At 42.4% G+C, this 22,360-nt stretch overlaps 1 protein-coding gene and 1 pseudogene across 1 annotated transcript; one reads left to right on the forward strand and one right to left on the reverse strand.

The window, feature by feature from the left end:
• Window positions 1–19,743, forward strand: part of LOC139386743 (DNA repair-scaffolding protein-like) — a 49,188-nt pseudogene extending 29,445 nt beyond the window's left edge.
• Window positions 19,744–21,028: 1,285 nt separating this feature from the next.
• On the reverse strand, window positions 21,029–21,952 carry LOC139387524 (CCAAT/enhancer-binding protein delta-like). Its single transcript, XM_071133813.1, has one exon. It carries the CDS (start codon window positions 21,950–21,952, stop codon window positions 21,029–21,031), a length of 924 nt encoding a protein of 307 aa, XP_070989914.1.
• Between the last annotated feature and the right edge of the window lie 408 nt (window positions 21,953–22,360).

Below are 22,360 nucleotides of genomic sequence, written 5' to 3' on the forward strand. Positions count from 1 at the left end.
TCTGCCTCTTCTCTGACATTTGCCTTGGCTCTCCTTGGTGGCAACATGTGCCCCAGTTAAGTTTCTAGCTTTTGTTAACTGAACAGACCCCCTCCACAGAGGGCTCTCTCTGTCTCCCCTCTCCAGCCATATGGCATTGCTTGACAAAGGACACAAACATTTCTAATTTAATCCAGCCCTGCTGTGCTGTGAGTCGTGTTCCACCAGGCCAATTCTCTGGAACTAAAGACAGCATGCTGTGTTGTGGAGCTCTAGGGAGGGTCCCGTTGGGGCCTGGCTGGGCTGCAGCATCCCAGAGATGAGGGAGGGGATGCCCAGTATTGCCCACTCTAACCTTTGATTAAATGGCAGCCTACATGAAACCAATTTCCATTTATTGATTTTTATAATGTTTTATTGTTAATGTTTTATATATTTTTTTTCACACCAAATACAAACAAACACCAACTTACAGACGCACACACATGACTACTTCTCAACTGCCCAGACCCGCAGGCTCACACCCCCATCCCTAGTGCCTGCATTATTGTTTGCCACATGGTCTGAAACCGCACCATTTTGTTTCTCTTCGTTGTCCAAGCACTTTCCATATTTAAATAATAAATCATTCGATTTTTCCATTGTGTTAATGATGGCGGATTATTTGATTTCCACATTTTATTACGCTTTTTTTCAAGATGAGCGATGAGAAGAGAATCGTCTAACACATCGGCTATCTCATTACACCCCCATATGTCCATTTACTTCTGTTGTTCAGAGAGCAATGGCTATTTGCTTTAGGGGATAGCTTTTTTATTTATTTTTATTTTAGGCAGGCTTGACAGTTGCCTGAATATGGACCCTGGACTGGAGCTCAAAATGGAAGGGATGGTCGTTAAAAGTACTAGTTGTAGTTAAATTTATTATTCCACAATGGGAAATGGCTTGCAGCAAAAACCATACATCTACAGTGTGTGTGTATATATATATATATTTACAAATTGCACTGGAAGGAATAAAGTGCTGGGATGTGAGAGCATGGCCATTTGCAGTATTATGTTTGTTTAGGAGTCATATTGTTGAATCGCTACCATGCTTTATTACTTTTAGTACTCCCGGTGACTTTAAAGTCTTGTCGTGTTGGTTAATGAACACACTAGCACACTACAGCCCAATCCTGGCCTGCCTGCCTTACGCATGCATGTAGTATATGACCTTTTGTTCCTTTCCCTGGCCTGTTGTTTTTGTTCTATCCTGCTGCTGAAAAGTACGGCTGTGGTTTTTGGGGCGGGGTGTCTGTGTGTCTGTGCGTTGGGAACACAGTGAGGCACACGTGAGGATTGGAGTGGTATGTTAGGGTATAAGGAAGGGGAGAGTCCCGGTCAGCTGACTAAGCTGTCACCTGACCAGTGGTAGTAATTTGACACCTCTGCTCCTGCCATGCTGCTACCGCTGATAAACACAGGAAACACACACACAGGCACATGCTGGAACACAATGCACATGCTTCAGCCTCACTAGTCCACAACCAGATTGAGCTGGCTCAGGTGGGGGGCTCAAGGATATGGCATTGAGGTCTGGGATTTCAGATTATACCCCTGCCTGCCTGCCTCTCTGCTTGAGCCTGTTATTCTGTCCAGTGTTGAGTAATAGGAATTTGCCCAATTTTAAAATATTGTTTCCATTTAGTCAACTGAAGTGATAATGTTGTCATGTGTTTTTTGGGTGTAGTAATGCAATATTTGAAGGAATCTTCGTTCTGTTTTTTTATTTAGTGTTTGTTTTAAGAAATTATTATTGATGGATTGGGAGCGGAGTACTATTGGTGGATTGGGAGCGGAGATTTTGTTAGTCAGTTTCACTAAGATATTATATAAAAAACTGCAAATGTTTCTTTCCATTCTATGGCAAACTATGTGGAATTGCAGGAAATTAACTTTAAAATGTATTTTTTTCTCTTCGCTGGCAAGACGGGGGGCCGCTAAGTGTTTTTCTCACAAGGTGGGGCCCAACAAAATTTCACTTAGGACCCTCCAAAAGGCTAGGGGCGGCCCTGACTGCATGTGTGGGTATGGATGTGGGTTTGCAAACCCGCGAGCCACTGTGGCCCCTCATGATGAGTTCAGATTTTGTTTGTTGCCCCCACCCCCATCGAAGTTGCCTGTCCCTGGTCTGGCTAAAGGAAGTAGGATGGGTGACCTGAGGACCTTGTACTCAGTCCCCAATATATATGACTCACTCTTCTGTTCAGCTAATTTTCTCTGGTCCTGTTGTTGTTGGATTTATAGACTGTTCCTTTCACATACACATGGGACAGAGGAATCCAGGATTATATTTATGCTCGAAGAAGATGTTTAGTTCCAGTAAATTCGGAATTTAATAAACAAGAAGATTAACTGTTTGCAGAGAGGGAGTGAGTAGAGAGGAGAGGAGAGGAGGGAGAGAGGAGGACAAGATGGGTGGGAGAAGAGGATGAAGGGGGAGAGGAGGGGAGTGAGGAGAAGGAGGGAGGGAGGGAGAGAGAGAGGAGAGGAGAGGAGGAGGAGGGTGGGTATTTTCGCAGTAGAGCAGGGAACACAATGTGCTGCAGGGATCCAGTTACATGCATGTTTATCACACTCTGTGACATGATTGGTGGACTTCACAGAGGAAGGAATCCCGCCTCCACACCTCCTGCCAATGAGGCCTCTCGGCTGTGTTCTTAGTGTGTGGGTCGCTTACTTACTGTGGGGCCTGCCAAGTGGTGTGTGGGTGAGTCAATGTGTGAAGAGGTATGTGTGCTCAATGGATCTTAATTCCTGGAAGAACCCCCGAGTTGCTGAGTATTCCTGTGATTGCTCACAAATTCCCAAAATCAGCCTGTGACTGTTTGAGGAAGTGGTTCTGGAGAAGGCTAAAAAGAGGGGCTGAATGGGGGATAGTTTTAGTTTAGAGGCTGGGTGGGTGGTTGTTTATGTCAAGATGGTAATAACACGTGACTCTCTCTCTCTCTCTCTCTCTCTCTCTCTCTCTCTCTCTCTCTCTCTCACCCCTCTCCCCAACTCTATCTCTATATACTCACTTTAGGTCTTCAGGTTTGAACCTGCTCTGCTGTCGACAAAATTCTAAACTTGTTTTGGCTTAAGTTTTGTGCCACAGTTAACTCTAAAACTGTGACTGTTTAGACTGGCCATTGTGGACAAAGTGAGCTATTCTGGATCAGACTCTGATTTCAGGTCAATTTTGTTAACATTCAAAAATGAGAAGTGATTGTCAGTTTAAATCAGAGAGTAAGGGGTTTTATTTAGTTCTACCCAAAATTATCTATCTTCCAAATTAATGTAGCTATAAATATGTGTTTGGTAACTAATATGCACTAAGATACACAAATGCGCAAATGTCTTGACCACAGCACAAAGACATACTAGCTGTAACAGGAGACATGCCAACACTATATTTAGTGTCACTGTAAACAATTTAATATTAGACTGCTTCTCTTTCCCTGCCTTTATTGTTTGTTTGTTTTTAAATCACAAAAGTCCAGAAGTTGTGGGCGGAGCTAAAAAGTTGGCTGTCAGAAGTATTACAATGTAAACTTACTTTAAATCCGTCTGTCTGCTTCATTTCAAGGCATGGTACATGGGGGAGTAGTGAGATAGCTAATGGGCTGGACGATCCTCGTCTCATCACTCATCTTGAAGAAACATGGACTAAAAACTTGGAAATAAATTCCTCCGCCATCATTAACACAATGGAAATATCAAATTATTTGTTATTGAAATATTGATATACAGTTGAAGTCGGAAGTTTATATACACTTAGGTTGGAGTCATTAAAACTTGTTTTTCAACCACTCCACATATTTCTTGTTAACAAACTATAGTTTTGGCAAGTCAGTTAGGACATCTACCTTGTGAATGGCACAATTCATTTTTCCAACAATTGTTTACAGACAGATTATTTCACTTATAATTCACAATTCCAGTGGGTCAGAAGTTTACATACACTAAGTTGACTGTGTCTTTAAACAGCTTGGAAAATTCCAGAAAAGGATATCATTTAGAAGCTTCTGATAGGCTAATTGACATAATTTGAGTCAATTGGAGGTGTACCTGTGGATGTATTTCAAGGCCTACCTTCAAACTCAGTGCCTCTGTGCTTGACATCATGGGAAACTCAAAAGAAATCAGCCAAGACCTCAGAAAAACAAATTGTAGACCTCCACAAGTCTGGTTCATCCTTGGGAGCAATTTCCAAACGACTGAAGGTACCACGTTCATCTGTACAAACAATAGTACGCAAGTATAAACACTGTGGGACCACGCAGCCGTCACACCGCTCAGGAGGGAGACGCGTTCTGTCTCCTAGAGATGAACGTACTTGTTGTTCTGGGATTGATTTGCACTTTTCGCACAAAGTGCAAATCAATCCCAGAACAACAGCAAAGGACCTTGTGAAGATGCTGGAGGAAACAGGTACAAAAGTATCTATATCCACAGTAAAAAGAGTCCTATATAGGCATTAGCTGAAAGGCCGCTCAGCAAGGAAGAAGCCACTGGTCCAAAACCGTCATAAAAAAGCCAGACTACGGTTTGCAACTGCACATGGGGACAAAGATTGTACTTTTTGGAGAAATGTCCTCTGGTCTGATGAAACAAAAATAGAACTGTTTGGCCATAATGCAGAAGAACACCATCCCAACCGTGAAGCACAGGGGAGGCAGCATCATGTTGTGGGGGTGCTTTGCTGCAGGAGGGCCTGGTGCACTTCACAAAATAGATGGCATCATGAGGTAGGAAAATTATGTGGATATATTGAAGCAACATCTCAAGACATAAGTCAGGAAGTCAAAGCTTTGTCGCAAATGGGTCTTCCAAATGTACAATGACCCCAAGAATACTTCCAAAGTTGTGGCAAAATGGCTTAAGGACAACAAAGTCAAGGTACTGGAGTGGCCATCACAAAGCCCTGACCTCCATCCTATAGAACATTTTTGGGCAGAACTGAAAAGTGTGTGTGAGCAAGGAGGCCTACAAACCTGACTCAGTTATACCAGCTCTGTCAGGAGGAATGGGCCAAAATTCACTCAACTTATTGTGGGAAGCTTGTGGAAGGCTACCAAAAACGTTTGACCCAAGTTCAACAATTTAAAGGCAATGCTACCAAATACTAATTGAGTGTATGTAAACTTCTGACCCACTGGGAATATGATGAAAGAAATAAAAGCTGAAATAAATCATTCTCTCTACTATTATTCTGATATTTCACATTCTTAAAATAAAGTGGTGATCCTAACTGACCTAAGACAAGGAATTTTTACTATGATTAAATGTCAGGAATTGTGAAAAACTGAGGTTAAATGTATTTGGCTAAGGTGTATGTAAACTTCCGACTTCAACACTAGCATGGGTGACCAAGGAAAAACAAATTGATACAGTGTTAGGCAACGTGGCAAACAATAATGCAGGCACTAATGATAGGGGTGTGAACATGTGGGTCTGGGCAGAATAGATGTAGTTATTTTTTGTGTGCGTCTTATAATTGTTGTTCGTATGTGTAAGTTTGTATATGCAGTGGATTTTAAAAAAAACATTTAAAAAAAAATTATTATTAAAAGAAAATTGTCACAACTATTTTCTGATAAGTATATACTATTATAAATAATGACAGTATAAGCATGGATGATGATTACCTCATTTGCCTTATTGAGTAATTGAAACTTTGCCAAAGAGTGTAGTAGACTGATATTTCTTCTTTGTTTATTGGACTCATCCATTGTCTCCTATACTTGAGTAGGATTTAGATTGGTAATTGTCAATTACCAAACCAGTTAAAACAACACCTTAATTTAACATTATACCGTTCCCTAGGAAAGTAATGTGATGTGAAGAATGTAGTGAGATATTTTCAGGTCCCTTGAAATGAACACAGACAGACCAATGTTTACCAACACCGTTTATATATCCAATCATGTGACTAGAATGGAAACCAACAGACTCAAAACATTCCTAATGTCTGGAAAATAAAAATTGAACATTTGTCTGTTACGAGCCTATCCCTTCTCCTCCTCCTCCTCCCCCTATTTTTCCTCCCTCTCTCCTAACGGAGGGCATAGAGCACTAAGAGAAGCAGTCCCTCCCTGTTGTCTTTAACCTGTCTTTCACCTCCCTCTTAGGACTGGTAAGTACAGGGGCTGTGTCTGGACTTGAAGGGCTGACTCCTATCTCCTTCTGCCAAAACTTACTGCTAACTCCTCATATTAACTCCTCCTACTAATTCCTCCTGCGGACTCCTCCTGCTAACTCCCTCTGATATCTCTGTTGGTCCTAGTAACTACTTCTGCTAACTCCCTCTGATATCCCTCTCATAGTCCTAGTAACTACTCCTGCTAACTCCCTCTGATATCCCTCTGTTAGTCCTAGTAACTCCTCCTGCTAACTCCCTCTGATATCTCTGTTAGTCCTAGTAACTCTTCCTGCTAACTCCCTCTGATATATCTCTGTTAGTCCTAGTAACTCCTCCTGCTAACTCCCTCTGATATATCTCTGTTAGTCCTAGTAACTCCTCCTGCTAACTCCCTCTGATATATCTCTGTTAGTCCTAGTAACTCCTCATGCTAACTCCCTCTGATATCTCTCTGTTAGTCCTAGTAACTACTCCTGCTAACTCCCTCTGTTAGTCCTAGTAACTCCTCCTGCTAACTCCCTCTGATATCTCTCTGTTAGTCCTAGTAACTACTCCTGCTAACTCCCTCTGATATCTCTCTGTTAGTCCTAGTAACTACTCCTGCTAACTCCCTCTGATATCCCTCTGTTAGTCCTAGTAACTACTCCTGCTAACTCCCTCTGATATCTCTGTTAGTCCTAGTAACTACTCCTGCTAACTCCCTCTGATATCTCTGTTAGTCCTAGTAACTCCTCCTGCTAACTCCCTCTGATATCCCTCTGTTAGTCCTAGTAACTCCTCCTGCTAACTCCCTCTGATATCCCTCTGTTAGTCCTAGTAACTACTCCTGCTAACTCCCTCTGATATCTCTGTTAGTCCTAGTAACTACTCCTGCTAACTCCCTCTGATATCCCTCTGTTAGTCCTAGTAACTCCTCCTGCTAACTCCCTCTGATATCTCTGTTAGTCCTAGTAACTCCTCCTGCTAACTCCCTCTGATATATCTCTGTTAGTCCTAGTAACTCCTCCTGCTAACTCCCTCTGATATCTCTCTGTTAGTCCTAGTAACTACTCCTGCTAACTCCCTCTGTTAGTCCTAGTAACTCCTCCTGCTAACTCCCTCTGATATCTCTCTGTTAGTCCTAGTAACTACTCCTGCTAACTCCCTCTGTTAGTCCTAGTAACTCCTCCTGCTAACTCCCTCTGATATCTATGTTAGTCCTAGTAACTCCTCCTGCTAACTCCCTCTGATATCTCTGTTAGTCCTAGTAACTACTCCTGCTAACTCCCTCTGATATCTCTCTGTTAGTCCTAGTAACTACTCCTGCTAACTCCCTCTGATATCTCTCTGTTAGTCCTAGTAACTACTCCTGCTAACTCCCTCTGATATCTCTCTGTTAGTCCTAGTAACTCCTCCTGCTAACTCCCTCTGATATCTCTGTTAGTCCTAGTAACTCCTCCTGCTAACTCCCTCTGATATCTCTCTGTTAGTCCTAGTAACTACTCCTGCTAACTCCCTCTGATATCTCTCTGTTAGTCCTAGTAACTCCTCCTGCTAACTCTCTCTGATATCTCTCTGTTAGTCCTAGTAACTACTCCTGCTAACTCCCTCTGATATCTCTCTGTTAGTCCTAGTAACTACTCCTGCTAACTCCATCTGATATCTCTCTGTTAGTCCTAGTAACTACTCCTGCTAACTCCCTCTGATATCCCTCTGTTAGTCCTAGTAACTACTCCTGCTAACTCCCTCTGATATCTCTGTTAGTCCTAGTAACTACTCCTGCTAACTCCCTCTGATATCTCTGTTAGTCCTAGTAACTCCTCCTGCTAACTCCCTCTGATATCCCTCTGTTAGTCCTAGTAACTACTCCTGCTAACTCCCTCTGATATCTCTGTTAGTCCTAGTAACTCCTCCTGCTAACTCCCTCTGATATCTCTCTGTTAGTCCTAGTAACTCCTCCTGCTAACTCCCTCTGATATCTCTGTTAGTCCTAGTAACTACTCCTGCTAACTCCCTCTGATATCTCTCTGTTAGTCCTAGTAACTACTCCTGCTAACTCCCTCTGATATCTCTGTTAGTCCTAGTAACTACTCCTGCTAACTCCCTCTGATATCTCTCTGTTAGTCCTAGTAACTACTCCTGCTAACTCCCTCTGATATCTCTCTGTTAGTCCTAGTAACTCCTCATGCTAACTCCCTCTGATATCTCTCTGTTAGTCCTAGTAACTACTCCTGCTAACTCCCTCTGTTAGTCCTAGTAACTCCTCTTGCTAACGCCCTCTGATATCTCTCTGTTAGTCCTAGTAACTACTCCTGCTAACTCCCTCTGATATCTCTGTTAGTCCTAGTAACTACTCCTGCTAACTCCCTCTGATATCTCTGTTAGTCCTAGTAACTACTCCTGCTAACTCCCTCTGATATCTCTCTGTTAGTCCTAGTAACACCTCCTGCTAACTCCCTCTGATATCTCTCTGTTAGTCCTAGTAACTCCTCCTGCTAACTCCCTCTGATATCTCTCTGTTAGTCCTAGTAACTACTCCTGCTAACTCCCTCTGATATCTCTCTGTTAGTCCTAGTAACTACTCCTGCTAACTCCCTCTGATATCTCTCTGTTAGTCCTAGTAACTACTCCTGCTAACTCCCTCTGATATCTCTCTGTTAGTCCTAGTAACTACTCCTGCTAACTCCCACTGATATCTCTGTTAGTCCTAGTAACTCCTCCTGCTAACTCTCTCTGATATCCCTCTGTTAGTCCTAGTAACTACTCCTGCTAACTCCCTCTGATATCTATGTTAGTCCTAGTAACTCCTCCTGCTAACTCCCTCTGATATCTCTCTGTTAGTCCTAGTAACTCCTCCTGCTAACTCCCTCTGATATCTCTCTGTTAGTCCTAGTAACTACTCCTGCTAACTCCCTCTGATATCTCTCTGTTAGTCCTAGTAACTACTCCTGCTAACTCCCTCTGATATCTCTGTTAGTCCTAGTAACTACTCCTGCTAACTCCCTCTGATATCTCTCTGTTAGTCCTAGTAACTACTCCTGCTAACTCCCTCTGATATCTCTCTGTTAGTCCTAGTAACTCCTCCTGCTAACTCCCTCTGATATCTCTCTGTTAGTCCTAGTAACTACTCCTGCTAACTCCCACTGATATCTCTGTTAGTCCTAGTAACTCCTCCTGCTAACTCTCTCTGATATCCCTCTGTTAGTCCTAGTAACTACTCCTGCTAACTCCCTCTGATATCTATGTTAGTCCTAGTAACTCCTCCTGCTAACTCCCTCTGATATCTCTCTGTTAGTCCTAGTAACTCCTCCTGCTAACTCCCTCTGATATCTCTCTGTTAGTCCTAGTAACTCCTCCTGCTAACTCCCTCTGATATCTCTCTGTTAGTCCTAGTAACTACTCCTGCTAACTCCCTCTGATATCTCTGTTAGTCCTAGTAACTACTCCTGCTAACTCCCTCTGATATCTCTCTGTTAGTCCTAGTAACTACTCCTGCTAACTCCCTCTGATATCTCTCTGTTAGTCCTAGTAACTCCTCCTACTAACTCCCTCTGATATCTCTCTGTTAGTCCTAGTAACTACTCCTGCTAACTCCCTCTGATATCTCTCTGTTAGTCCTAGTAACTACTCCTGCTAACTCCCTCTGATATCCCTCTGTTAGTCCTAGTAACTACTCCTGCTAACTCCCTCTGATATCTCTGTTAGTCCTAGTAACTCCTCCTGCTAACTCCCTCTGATATCCCTCTGTTAGTCCTAGTAACTACTCCTGCTAACTCCCTCTGATATCTCTCTGTTAGTCCTAGTAACTACTCATGCTAATTCCCTCTGATATCTCTCTGTTAGTCCTAGTAACTCCTCCTGCTAACTCCCTCTGATATCTCTCTGTGAGTACTAGTAACTCCTCCTGCTATGTCCTTCTACTCCTAGGTCGCTGGGAGCAGCAGTATGCAGTAGCAGAGCAGCACATCTTGTTTACTAGGCCAAAGGTCCTCTCTCTCAGCAGCCAGCCTGTCAAACCAGCCACCAACCTCACACAATTCAACATAAACCCTATTCACAAAGCAGAGGGTTTGGGTTTGGTTCAAAGCAGTGGTTTGGTTCAAAGCAGTGGGTTTGGTTCAGAATGTTGGTTCAATTAATATTATATTCTTACACCATCACCAACATAAATTATTATATGAATACAGATTATAAATGATAGTCAATGGACTGGCAAACGACAACCTTTTCTTGCAACCCTCAATTTATTTCCCTCCATTCTCCCTGTTCCTATGTGGATTGATCCCAGGCTGTGTGAGCTGGTCCAGGACTGCTAGGGGATGTTCAGTGTGGTCCAGCTCCACACCCTGCCAGGGCCTCCTTCACCTCTACACCAGGAGGTCAGAGAGAGTCACACACACCTACGGACACAGATTCACACACACACACACACAGACACACACATACACACCATCTAATGTAGGCCGTTTCACCTGAACTTCAACTTAGGGCTACAGACTATTGTTAGTCCAAGGTACACATGTATTTATTAAGATTTTAGTGATTATTTGCGAGTCTCCCTAGCAGGGCCAACACAGCTCTGGACTAAGGCCTGTGATATCTGATATCCGAGCCTGAAGCTAAAGCTACAAAAACAGGTGTGAACTGTGAATGATCAATAGCTGCCAAATGTGTCGCCAATATGAAAGCCATGGACAGTTTCCACTGCACTCATTTAACCTATGTACCTCTCATAATAACTTTCCATCCTGAGTTCAAGATGGCCGCCCACTGATCATCCTGCCATGTCACTGTCCCATGTTTACATGTAAAGTGATACATCATCGGTGCACGCACTGAACCTATGAGTTACTTTCCACAGTCAGGAGCTCAGATTAGTAACAGTTTAGGAACTGGTGTGGGGACATTTAGAGGAGGGGTTAGAGTACATCCCATAATTTTGCAGGGTTGTTGTCTACAGTCAGCCATGATGGATATATCACCTTCAGGAGCAAAAACAAAGGCCCAATCCCAAATCGACCCCTAAGCCCTGTGCCCATGTGGAGATCTGAGAGGATTGGACAGGTGAAAGCAATACGGTGAAACTTCCACCTAGCCTATCAGAGGTCAAGGTGGTGTGATAACCATATTATGTACACCTGTTAAATCCTCTCAGATCTCCAGAAGTGCATAGGGTTTAGGGGTCAATTTGGGATTGCACCAAACAGATGTAGCCACCATCTTATACTCTGTGCAAAAGAAAACATCCATACAATAGCTGGTGTTCAATCTTTTAAAAAGCCTCTCTATCAATCATTTGTTGGCACTTAAAAACCTCCATATTTTAACCATCATTAAATCAACAATTACATAACGCTGATGTAATGATGTACAGTCAGCTTTAAGATAAATGTTAGTGTTGTCCTTGACTCCCCCTTTTCAGTACTCACATACTCCCACACGTAGAAAGCTACAAAACGCTACATTCAGATCTTAGTAACAAAATAATGTGTGAGGTGAGCTCAGTCTTTACCCTGACCTGTTGGACCAGCCTGGGCTGCAGAGCCAGTTATGTACACAGATACCCTGTGATTAGGACCTGGGGAACTGGTTCCTAACAACAGACTGAGTGACAGCATGAGGAGGAATAGCAACGTCAACTCCACCTTTCACACACTGACTAACTGGTGGTCCTGAACTCAAAAAGGACAAGTTTAATTCAGTTTGGTTTTGGGGTGGGGATGCAATCTCTTTTTTTCAGGTTTTGCGACATCCAGACCCTGAGCCATCAAAACTGTCAATTGAAACCAATAGAAGCCATACTTGTTTTTGTGTGTGATTTACATAGGGTGTTGTTCTAAGTTCCACTTTTCAGTGTGTGTGAGATTGATAGTGATAAAGGGAGGTGTGTGTGTATCGCACCAGTCTCAGCATGCTTTCTGTTGATTCTGTGAAACTATAAAGTGCCCTGCCTTAACAGATCTGTGATTCCATAGAAGTGAAATGAACTGTGATGTTGTTGCACATCCCTCCCTGTATAGCTTGTACCCCACTGTCTTCTTCATCTTCTCTCTCGCAGGTATAACAGACTCTTACCTGACAGACAGTCTGGCCACCTGTGATACCACTCTAATTTATATTGAGAACCCATGGTATTGTGGTTCATTTTTGTGAGCATAAGAAACTGCCTATGCAAACTCTCTGTACTGACTGAATCAAAGCTCAGACACACCGGTAGGATTGTCAAACGTTTGCCTGCCGACAGTACTTAGCACCTCTGAACAGTGTCGGAAGTCAATCTCTTTTGTGTTCAAACAGCTTTTATCCCCTCTATACCTGCCTCCTACACAACAAATCCTGAGACATACTCCAGGTAACTAGTGACACACACACACATACACATAGAACTGAAGTCTAACCCAACTCAACAGTTTGAGATGCTTTCGTCTCTCCTCCTTGTTTTTACCTCCCCAACTATTCCTCCAAACGTGTATTGAGTTGTTAACTCCAGATTACACCATTTTCCTTTACTCTGACTCTATGTTGAACCTGTAGAAATCAAATATGCATTGTTGTAAGTAACTACCTGTTATATGTTTCAGTGTGAGCTGAGCAGCCATCGCTTTAGCTGTCATCCACAAATAAAATGCAGGTACTTTCAAATGCATCTTGGAATTGAATAAGAGTGTATAGACATCACTGAGAAACTGTCATCTGTGATATGTATCTTATTAGAGACGTGTAGATGTAAATCAACTGAAGAGTTGACAGGAACATGATCACGTCCTGTTGTGGTGGACAGACGCTGATGATTTGAACTGGCTGTTGATGAGACAAGAGGCAACAACTGACGTAGAGAGCAGCCTTCACTATCTGTGTGCATACTAAAATATCTACCGGGCATTCTTTTCCATTGATCTGTGAAACCTTTACACTTTGACCTCTGGGAGGGAGAAACAGTAATAGCCCAGAACAAAGTGAGTGGCAAAGTCCAATGCTTTCTGTCTATACCACTCTTTTTCATGTCAGTCATCAAATAAATGAATCAGAGCAACCACACTGAACCAGCAGGGCCTTGTGCTTTTTATTTGACAGTTAGACAGAAATGTGTTTATTCACTAAGACACTTGATAAGTGTCTTACACTGACTAAGGGACTGGAGTCAGCAGTATGTGTGTGTGTGTCTATTGAGGCAGCACATAAGGGAGTGCTGCACACTTAGGATTGTACTTTCCAAGTAAGCTCATAGTCTCTCACACCCATTTCTTTCTCTCCCTCCCTGTCTCTCTGTGTCTCTCTCTCTCTCTCTCTCTCTCTCTCTCCCTCTCATACTCTCTCTGCCTCTCTCTCTCTCTCATACTCTCATACTCTCTCTGTCTCTCTCTCTCTCTATATATATATTAATCTGCAGTGATGAATGATCCCCTCTCCCTTTTCTTTTGTTCTCTTTATTATGATATTGGCTAATATATGAATGATACCTCCTATTCCCATCCCCCACTATATATATCACTCTCCACCCATCCCCCACTATATCTCTCACTCTCCACCCATCGCTCTCCCCTCCAGTCTCAATGTAGTGATGTGGGTCAGTCTGCAGCAGCAGCCCGGGGGTTTGCATTCATCTTAAGACAGCTAGGTGAGACAACCACATATCACAGTCGTAGTCAGTACACTATCTCAATAAAGAAAATATCAGCAAAGTCAGTGCTAGTAGGAAAAGACAAGTGCCAGGTTGTTGTCATTTATCACCTCCAATGTCAGGTTCAAACTACTTTTTTATGATGCTATGCCGTTATTTCTCTCCATGTTCAGGTTTGTGCGTGGATCCTGTGCGTGGAGCAGTCATTTGTGCAGCATTTGGTATCTGTGTGATGCCCAGATACTGAGAGCACAGTGGGCCCATGGTCACTAGCATTGTCTGAGACCCAGTACTTACCTCAGCCTCTACCTCAAGCCCAGCCCAGGCTTTACCATAGCCTGTGAGGCTGGATCCTCTGAGCCCAGAAACACCACCTAACTCTCTTTGCATGTTCTCGGGTCAGTATATATACTGTACACGTCATTCACCTTTGTGGCTTGAAAGTCACGCTGTCTTCCTTTATCAATTATTTTCAGGGTTGGCCCAGATGTTGTTTTGTTACAGAAAGACAAACAGTTGTTATTTTGAGTGTTTTGTGACTGTAGCCTATCTGTATGTCTTGCTTTGTGAGAAACAGAGAGGCGTTCTTGTGGTTAGTCGAATGCATTGTGTTCTTCCGCTGTTATTCACAGTTTCCCTCAAGCAGTTGAGCCACTGATTCTGACAACCTTTTAAGGCCCTCCAATATAGCTAGCTGTGGACTGAAGAACAAATCATTCAAGGAATGTACTTTATAACACTCACACCTTGTTGGTATAAATGCAAAGTCATTTGTGAGTTACCTGGTTTGTGTTCTTTTTATTGGATTAATCCAATATGGTTTGGTATGTGTTTATTGAATGACTTATCAATCAGGACAAGCTGCTCTTTCTCTATTTACTAATGGTAATTATTAAGAGATAATAGACAAGCTTCCAAGATATGTAACTTTCAAAACACAGAAATCTGGCCATCATGCATAGTACGGGCCAGATTTATGATTTTTGAAAGTTACATATCTTGAAAACTTGATTGCTGACATGCAATCAACATATCAACAATGTACTATTGAAACAAATGGCAAAATATATCGTTTTTGGGTGGAGTTGTCCTTTAAGTGATCAAATCAAACTAAAGAGTAATGTAAGCCCTTAAGGTACTGGAAACAAATCCATTCACTGTCTGGTGGCACTACAGCCTATTTTATGTGCAAATGTAGGGAAAGTGGAGTAAATCACGACAAGCTGCATCTGTTAACATCCTGTGTCACAGCAGAGATCAAAGGTGAAACTGTGAACCCTCTGGATTAGTTCAGGTCTCCTTCCCTTGTCTTCCATGTTGGATCAAACTGTGAACCCTCTGGATTAGTTCAGGTCTCCTTCCCTTGTCTTCCATGTTGGATCAAACTGTGAACCCTCTGGATTAGTTCAGGTCTCCTTCCCTTGTCTTCCATGTTGGATCAAACTGTGAACCCTTTGGATTAGTTCAGGTCTCCTTCCCTTGTCTTCCATGTTGGATCAAACTGTGAACCCTCTGGATTAGTTCAGGTCTCCTTCCCTTGTCTTCCATGTTGGATCAAACTGTGAACCCTCTGGATTAGTTCAGGTCTCCTTCCCTTGTCTTCCATGTTGGATCAAACTGTGAACCCTCTGGATTAGTTCAGGTCTCCTTCCCTTGTCTTCCATGTTGGATCAAACTGTGAACCCTTTGGATTAGTTCAGGTCTCCTTCTCTTGTCTTCCATGTTGGATCAAACTGTGAACCCTTTGGATTAGTTCAGGTCTCCTTCCCTTGTCTTCCATGTTGGATCAAACTGTGAACCCTCTGGATTAGTTCAGGACTCTCTCACTGGTCTTTCATGTTTGATCAGCTGGCAGAATAATACAACAAACACCAATGCCTGAATCACACTACTTACACGAACCTGAACCATGCTGTCCTGGCTCAGATATTTTTATTTCTTCAAATTGTCCTTTCCAGCACGGTTCCAGCAACTATGGTAACCAGGCCAGCACTGTACAGCTCTGCTTGGCTCTGTAGTATAGAAAAGGGTTTAATATATCTTCATCTACACTCGTAAGTACCTTCTAACTTTTGGCAGCTTGCCTTGGCTCTGTGTGAAGGCTCAGAGTTTTTTTAATCAAGTTGGAAATTATCTATGGTGCCTTCAGAAAGTATTCATATCCCTTGACTTATTCCACATTTTGTTGTGTTGAATTTTGAATTCAAAATGTATTAAATGTATTTGTTTTTCACCCATCTACACACAATACCCATAATGACAAAATGAAAACATGTATTTAGAAATGTTAGCACAGTTATTGAAAATGAAAAGCAGAAATATCTCATTTACATAAATATTTACACCCACGAGTCAATACATGTTTAGAATCAACTTTGGCAGCTTTTACTGTTCTGAGTCTTTCTGGGTAAGCTGGTCTTGTCCTTTCCAGCACGGTTCCAGCAACTATGGTAACCAGGCCAGCACAGTACAGCTCTGTAGTATAGAAAAGGGTGTATATGTCTTTATCTACACTCATATACTCGGGCGGCAGGTAGCCTAGTGGTTAAAGCATTGGGCCTGTAACCTGAAAGGTTGCTGGATCAAATCCCTGGGCTGACAAGGGAAAAGATATGTTGGTCTGCCCATGAACAAGGCAGTTAACCCACTGTTCCCTGGTAGGCCGTCGTTGTAAATAAGAATTTGTTCTTAACTGACTTGCCTAGTTAAATAAAGCTTTTTTTTTAAAAGCGTTGTACAATATTAGCACATTATTCTTTTTATAATTCTTCAAGATCTGCCAAGTTGCTTGTTGATCATTGCTGGACAGCCAAGTCTTGCCATAGATTTTCAAGCAGATTTAAGTCAAAACTGTAACTTGGTTACCAACACCAGTGTACATTATTTTTTATCCTGTACAGGCTTCCTTCTTTGCACTCTGTCATTTTAATTAGTATTGTGGAGTAAATACAATGTTGTTGATTCATCCGCAGTTTTCTTCTATCACAGCTGTTAAACTCTGTAACTGTTTGAAAGACACCATTGGCCTCATGGTGAAATCCCTGACCTGTTTCCTTCCTCTCCGGTAACTGAGTTAGGAAGGATGCCTGTATCTTTGTAGTGACTGGGTGCATTGATACACCATCCAAAGTATAATTAATAACTTCACCGTACTCTAAGGGATATTCAATGTCTGCTTTTTTATTTTACCCTTCTACCAATAGGTACCCTTTTCTGCGAAGCATTGGAAAACATCCTTGGTTTTTGTGGATGAATCTGTTTGAAATTCACTGCTTGACTGGGGACCTTACAGATAATTGTATGTGTGGGCTACAGAGATGAGGTAGTCATTAAAAAAAGTTATGTTAAACACTATTATTGCACACAGAGTGAGTCCATGCAACTTATTATGTGACTTGTAAAGCACACTTTTTCTCCTGAACATATTTAGGCTTGCCATAACAAAGTGGTTGAACACTTATTGACTCAAGACATTTCAGCTTTTACTTTTTAAATAATTTGTACAATTTTCTAAAAACATAAGTCCACTGACATTATGGGGTATTGTGTGTAGGCCAGTGATACAAAATCTACATTTAATACATTTTTTATTGAGGTTCTAATAATTTTTTTTGGGGGGGGGGGAGTCAAGGGGTGTGAATACTTTCTGAAGGCACTGTATCTTACATAAGTTGGTGTGCATGTGTGGTCCCGGACGCATCTCGGGCCATTAACTGAGAATGTGTCAGTTTGGTTAAGGGAGTAAACGCTTGCTATCCTTATCATCTCACAGATAAGAATTGCATTTTTATTTTCTTACAGAGCTAGTTATATATTTCGTTTTTAAGCCAAACCCACAGTGGAATATTGATAAGATGATTAAACCGCTAATTCTCAGTTTCCGCCCTTGTTGCTTGCCTATGTGAACCAGGTTGGTCAGTGTGGTGTCCTGTAGTGGTTTGTTTCTGGCTGGTACTGATGGTTTTGTTGGTGTTTGCAGGGTGTGATAGTTGGTGTGGATGAGGACATAGCCTACTCCTGGCCAGTCTGCAGCTTATGTGGGAGTGACTGCTTGGAGATGGCACCCCAAAAGCTGTAAGTCTTCAATGCACTTGCTGAAAAGCTATAGTTGATAAGCCTAATAAACTGATTGAATTATTGGTTTACCAATACAATAGAATATAATAACTGAATTTTTCCCAGAGGGGTCTCGGAAACTCGGGATGGCTGGGAAATGTGAAGTCATCTTCTGTATTATAACACCTTATGCCTGTGCTGTCTCTAGTCAAGCATTCGATTGTGTGGCTTGTGATTCCCTGGTGAGAGTCTGTGATTTTGAGTTCTAGTTATGTGAATGTGTATTGGCAAATGTCTGTATTTTCAATGTGTGATAGCAGTGTATACGCATATAGTAGCAGAAATTGAAGTATGATCAAATCTAATCTTAATCAAGGTGTGAGCTCAAAACATCGTATCACTTTAAGGGTATCCTCATACTTCTGTATTTTCTTACAGTGTCGCTGTCAAATAAAGTCTTTGACTGTATCGTTATGAGAAAGTGAAACTGTCAAAAAATGCTCTGAAATAAGGTCCATGCTTATAATATCTTATAACATTCTTATAATGCATGTGCTGTAATATATGAAGAACTGTAGTTTGATGGACCAGCACAGGCCATTCAAACACCTAGTATGGTGACTATTCTCTCTCTCTGCTGTTTTCTAGCTCCAGCAGAGCACCATCATGCCTGTGTGTTACTCTGCAGCCTCTGGCCATGAGGGGAGTTCTCTCTTGCTCACCTGTTATGTAATATACGGTACATTACCTTCCTTTTATTTATGTAGACAGTGCTTGTCTCTCAGTTAAGTATGGTTAAGTGCACCAGTACAGCATCTGGATCCTCCCATGTGTCAGAACAAACTCAGTATATTTGCTGACACAGTGACATCATTGTCATTTGTCCAATGTCCCGTAGTTAGACTGTGATAAGAGATCTGTGTCACGTTGGTAACAATGATTTGGAAGACAGGCGCAGGAATGCGTAATAGTTTTTTTTATTATACCCCATATTACAGCGTGTAAAGGCACGGGGACAAACACCAAACAAACATGTACACAAAACACAGGGTTGAAACCCAAACAAAAGAGCGAGGAGTACCTCAAATAAATACACACACGCACAATGATTAACACATGGGACTAGACCCGTAATCATCTGCACAATCCACAAGTGCACAAAAGCCCAAAACACACAGTACAGGTACTCACACGCACCAATGTACATTGTAACAATAATGGACAGCACCATGATGAACAAAGGGCACATATATACAAATACAATCAGTGGGAATAGGGGCCAGGTGTGCGCAATGAAAGTTCCGGAGGGATCCGTGACAATCTGTTTAGAACAATGGCCTCACTCACTCACACAGATCAATAGTGTAAGAGAAGCCACATGATACTAGTGTTGCTGAAGTTGGCTCTATATTGCCTTCTAATATATAACCACTAGTTTCACCACATACCACCATCAGAGCCATATATCTAAATGTATGGCTCTGACCATCATATACCATCAAGCATTCTTGGTATATTCTTGGCTTACATCCATTATTGAGAATCCGGGCAACCCAGGTTAACTGAAGTGGATCAGCACCACATACCGTATCCAATACATATATTGTCTATTGAATTTTTGCATTGGGTGTTTTCCCCCCACCAATCTAATAATAACAATACTGTGTTTTGTCGTCAGAAACTATATTATACGAGTAACATTGACATTTGATGGTTAGCTTAGCTCCAACTTTTGTTCTCATTGAGCATGTCTAACTTGTATGTAAGACCATATCCTAAGACTATTGATCCATGGTTAGGTTTTGATTGCCCATGTGCTGGAGTTTCCAGGTTGCAAGATGGAGAATGTGTTGGGGAGGGGGGTGGGCCCCATCAGCGCTTACATCCGTGTGGTCACCAGGAAACCTGCCCTGTGCGTCGGCCTGGAAGACATCTGCCTCTGAGGCTGTCAAAGTGGGGAGTGGGACCCCATGAAATAAATCTGTAAGACTGAGGCCTCCTCAGCCCAGCCCCACAAGCTCTCTCTGTACAGAATGTGAATAATTGGTGAAAAAATAGATCTGTTTGTGTGTTACTGATGGGTTAGGACCCAGAAGCTGACAGCCCAAGGCTAGAACTGACAGACCAGAGAGGAGCAACATATGTCAAACTTGGCCCACGTTGCAAGATGGAGAATGTGTTGGGGAGGGAGGTGGGCCCCATCAGCGCTTACATCCGTGTGGTCACCAGGAAACCTGCCCTGTGCGTCGGCCTGGAAGACATCTGCCTCTGAGGCTGTCAAAGTGGGGAGTGGGACCCCATGAAATAAATCTGTAAGACTGAGGCCTCCTCAGCCCAGCCCCACAAGCTCTCTCTGTACAGAATGTGAATAATTGGTGAAAATAGATCTGTTTGTGTGTTACTGATGGGTTAGGACCCAGGAGCTGACAGCCCAAGGCTAGAACTGACAGACCAGAGAGGAGCAACATATGTCAAACTTGGCCCACGTGGGTCCAACTGGTGACTGTAAAATATGCCTGTTTGCTGTAAATAGCCACACGTTTCTCTGTGTTTCCTTGAATATCTACCTCCTAATATATTTCTGAAGATGAATGGTACTTATACTCTGTCAATAAACATTGTATGCTAGTGCTAGTGTATGTATAGTTATTTTTTAATGTAAAAAAAATATTTTACCTTTTTCGGGTCTTTATTTAAATAGCCGTGAAAATGCCATTCTACAGAGGTGGCCCAACTCCAACTGAGGTAGATTCTTGGCACCACCAGATCCAAATAAAACCCACTTTAACCATTCCAAGTCATTTATAATCACTGATGTATACTAATAATCTATGCATCCCAAACACACACATAGACCATGATTTGTATGACTTTTCAGCACTTTTATTAGAGATTCCATATAGCCAAATATTTCAAGTTTTTTATACAAACTATATAAAAATGTGAGCATGCTCTGGCTCTTATACAAAGTTTGGAATTATAAAAACATGTATCATATCTGGTATAACAATATGTAAATGAAGTGGTAAAATAATTTAATATACAAATGTTTTTTTCCCAAAAACGATTATGGCAGCAATATGGGAGTAGGCCTCCGGTTTCCAGTACATTTCCAGTGCCATAAATGTACGCTTGTTTGTAATGCATCTGTTACACAGATGGTAATAAAAGTCTGTTGAGGTATGTATTTCAAAAGCTCAGTTCAGTTCATTAGAAAGTGACAATTTGTCACCGGATGTCCCCACCCGTGGTCCCCACAAACGAGGAATTGTTATTGGGAAGCTGCTTGAAGAAATCCCTCAGCCCAGTGAGCTCACGGTTTAGCTGATCGATGGTTTTGTGTAATCTGTCATTCTCTGAACCCAGTTCAAGCATATTTTGCTGCATTTCCACGTTGCGTTGCTTTGCCTTGTCCCTGCTTTTCCTCACCGCAACGTTATTCCTCTCGCGTCTCTGGCGGTACTCATGACTGTACCTGTCAACATTATTTTTCCCTCTGTCCTTGCCGACCTTCCGAGGAGAGGACTGGGTTGAGCTGACACTGGAGTGGCTTGAGATGGGCTCTGGGGTTGTTGGCGGAGTTGGTTGTCCCATGAGACGGCTCACGGAGGTCTTGTCGCAGGTTTCTATCTGTGAAGGTAACGACGAGGACATGTCACTGTCGCTCCAGTCCGATTCCTGCTTGATCGGTGCGCTGAAGGCCCCCTTGTCAAATCCCCCCTTGAGCTTCCTCTCGAACTCTTTTTGGTTTCCAAATGCGTATGCGTTGGTTGAACAACTTGACATATGTTGCATGTTGCTGGGCGATGTAGTCGAGGCTGACATGCATAAATCGGTCTTTTCTTGCTTCACAGTGTTGAATAAGTCAAGGAAAAGTTCATCGTTGCAGAGTTCCAGGTGTGGCACTGCTGTCATCGACTCGATGTAGGAGCTGAAGTCGATGGCACTCTCGTCGTCGTACATTGCAGGGGCTGTACTTAACTCGGCCATGGTGCTTTCCTCGGCCGTGCCATGATCACCTCTACCGGGTTTACAGACCCCCTGGAGACCGCTGCTCAGTTTATTGTCGTAGAAGTTGATAGGCTCCACCGCCCAATTCATGTTGCATTGTGAAGACACGAACTGAGAATCCAGGTTGTATATGTCGCACATGAACTCTGCTTTCTGCCCTTGTGGGATCGGACGTCAATATATTTCGTTAGTAGTCAAGTAGTTGGAACAAGCTTGATACAATGCAACAATGTATCACGCTCACTCTGTATTAATGGAGCTTCTTTTTATTTTCCACACCGTTGCTTCTTTCAAGTGGTGTTTAGGTTTATCCTAAAATAGTGGCTGCATAGTCACTGTAGGTTTATGACCTGTTTCTAACTTCTCTGAAGCGTCTGTATTTCGCGGAGTGTATTTTGTACTTTCCCCTGCTTACGTCAAAGGTTTAACTCCCCCTTTGACAAGCCAGTAGAGTTGAGTTTGAATCACGTGGTCGCCTCTTTACTACGCCACCCTCTTTACTACGAGTGGATTGATTTACAAGTGCATAATTTCATGCTGCGTATACCA

The sequence above is a fragment of the Oncorhynchus clarkii genome, chromosome 28 (assembly GCF_045791955.1).
Source record: "Oncorhynchus clarkii lewisi isolate Uvic-CL-2024 chromosome 28, UVic_Ocla_1.0, whole genome shotgun sequence".
Lineage (NCBI taxonomy): Eukaryota > Metazoa > Chordata > Actinopteri > Salmoniformes > Salmonidae > Oncorhynchus > Oncorhynchus clarkii.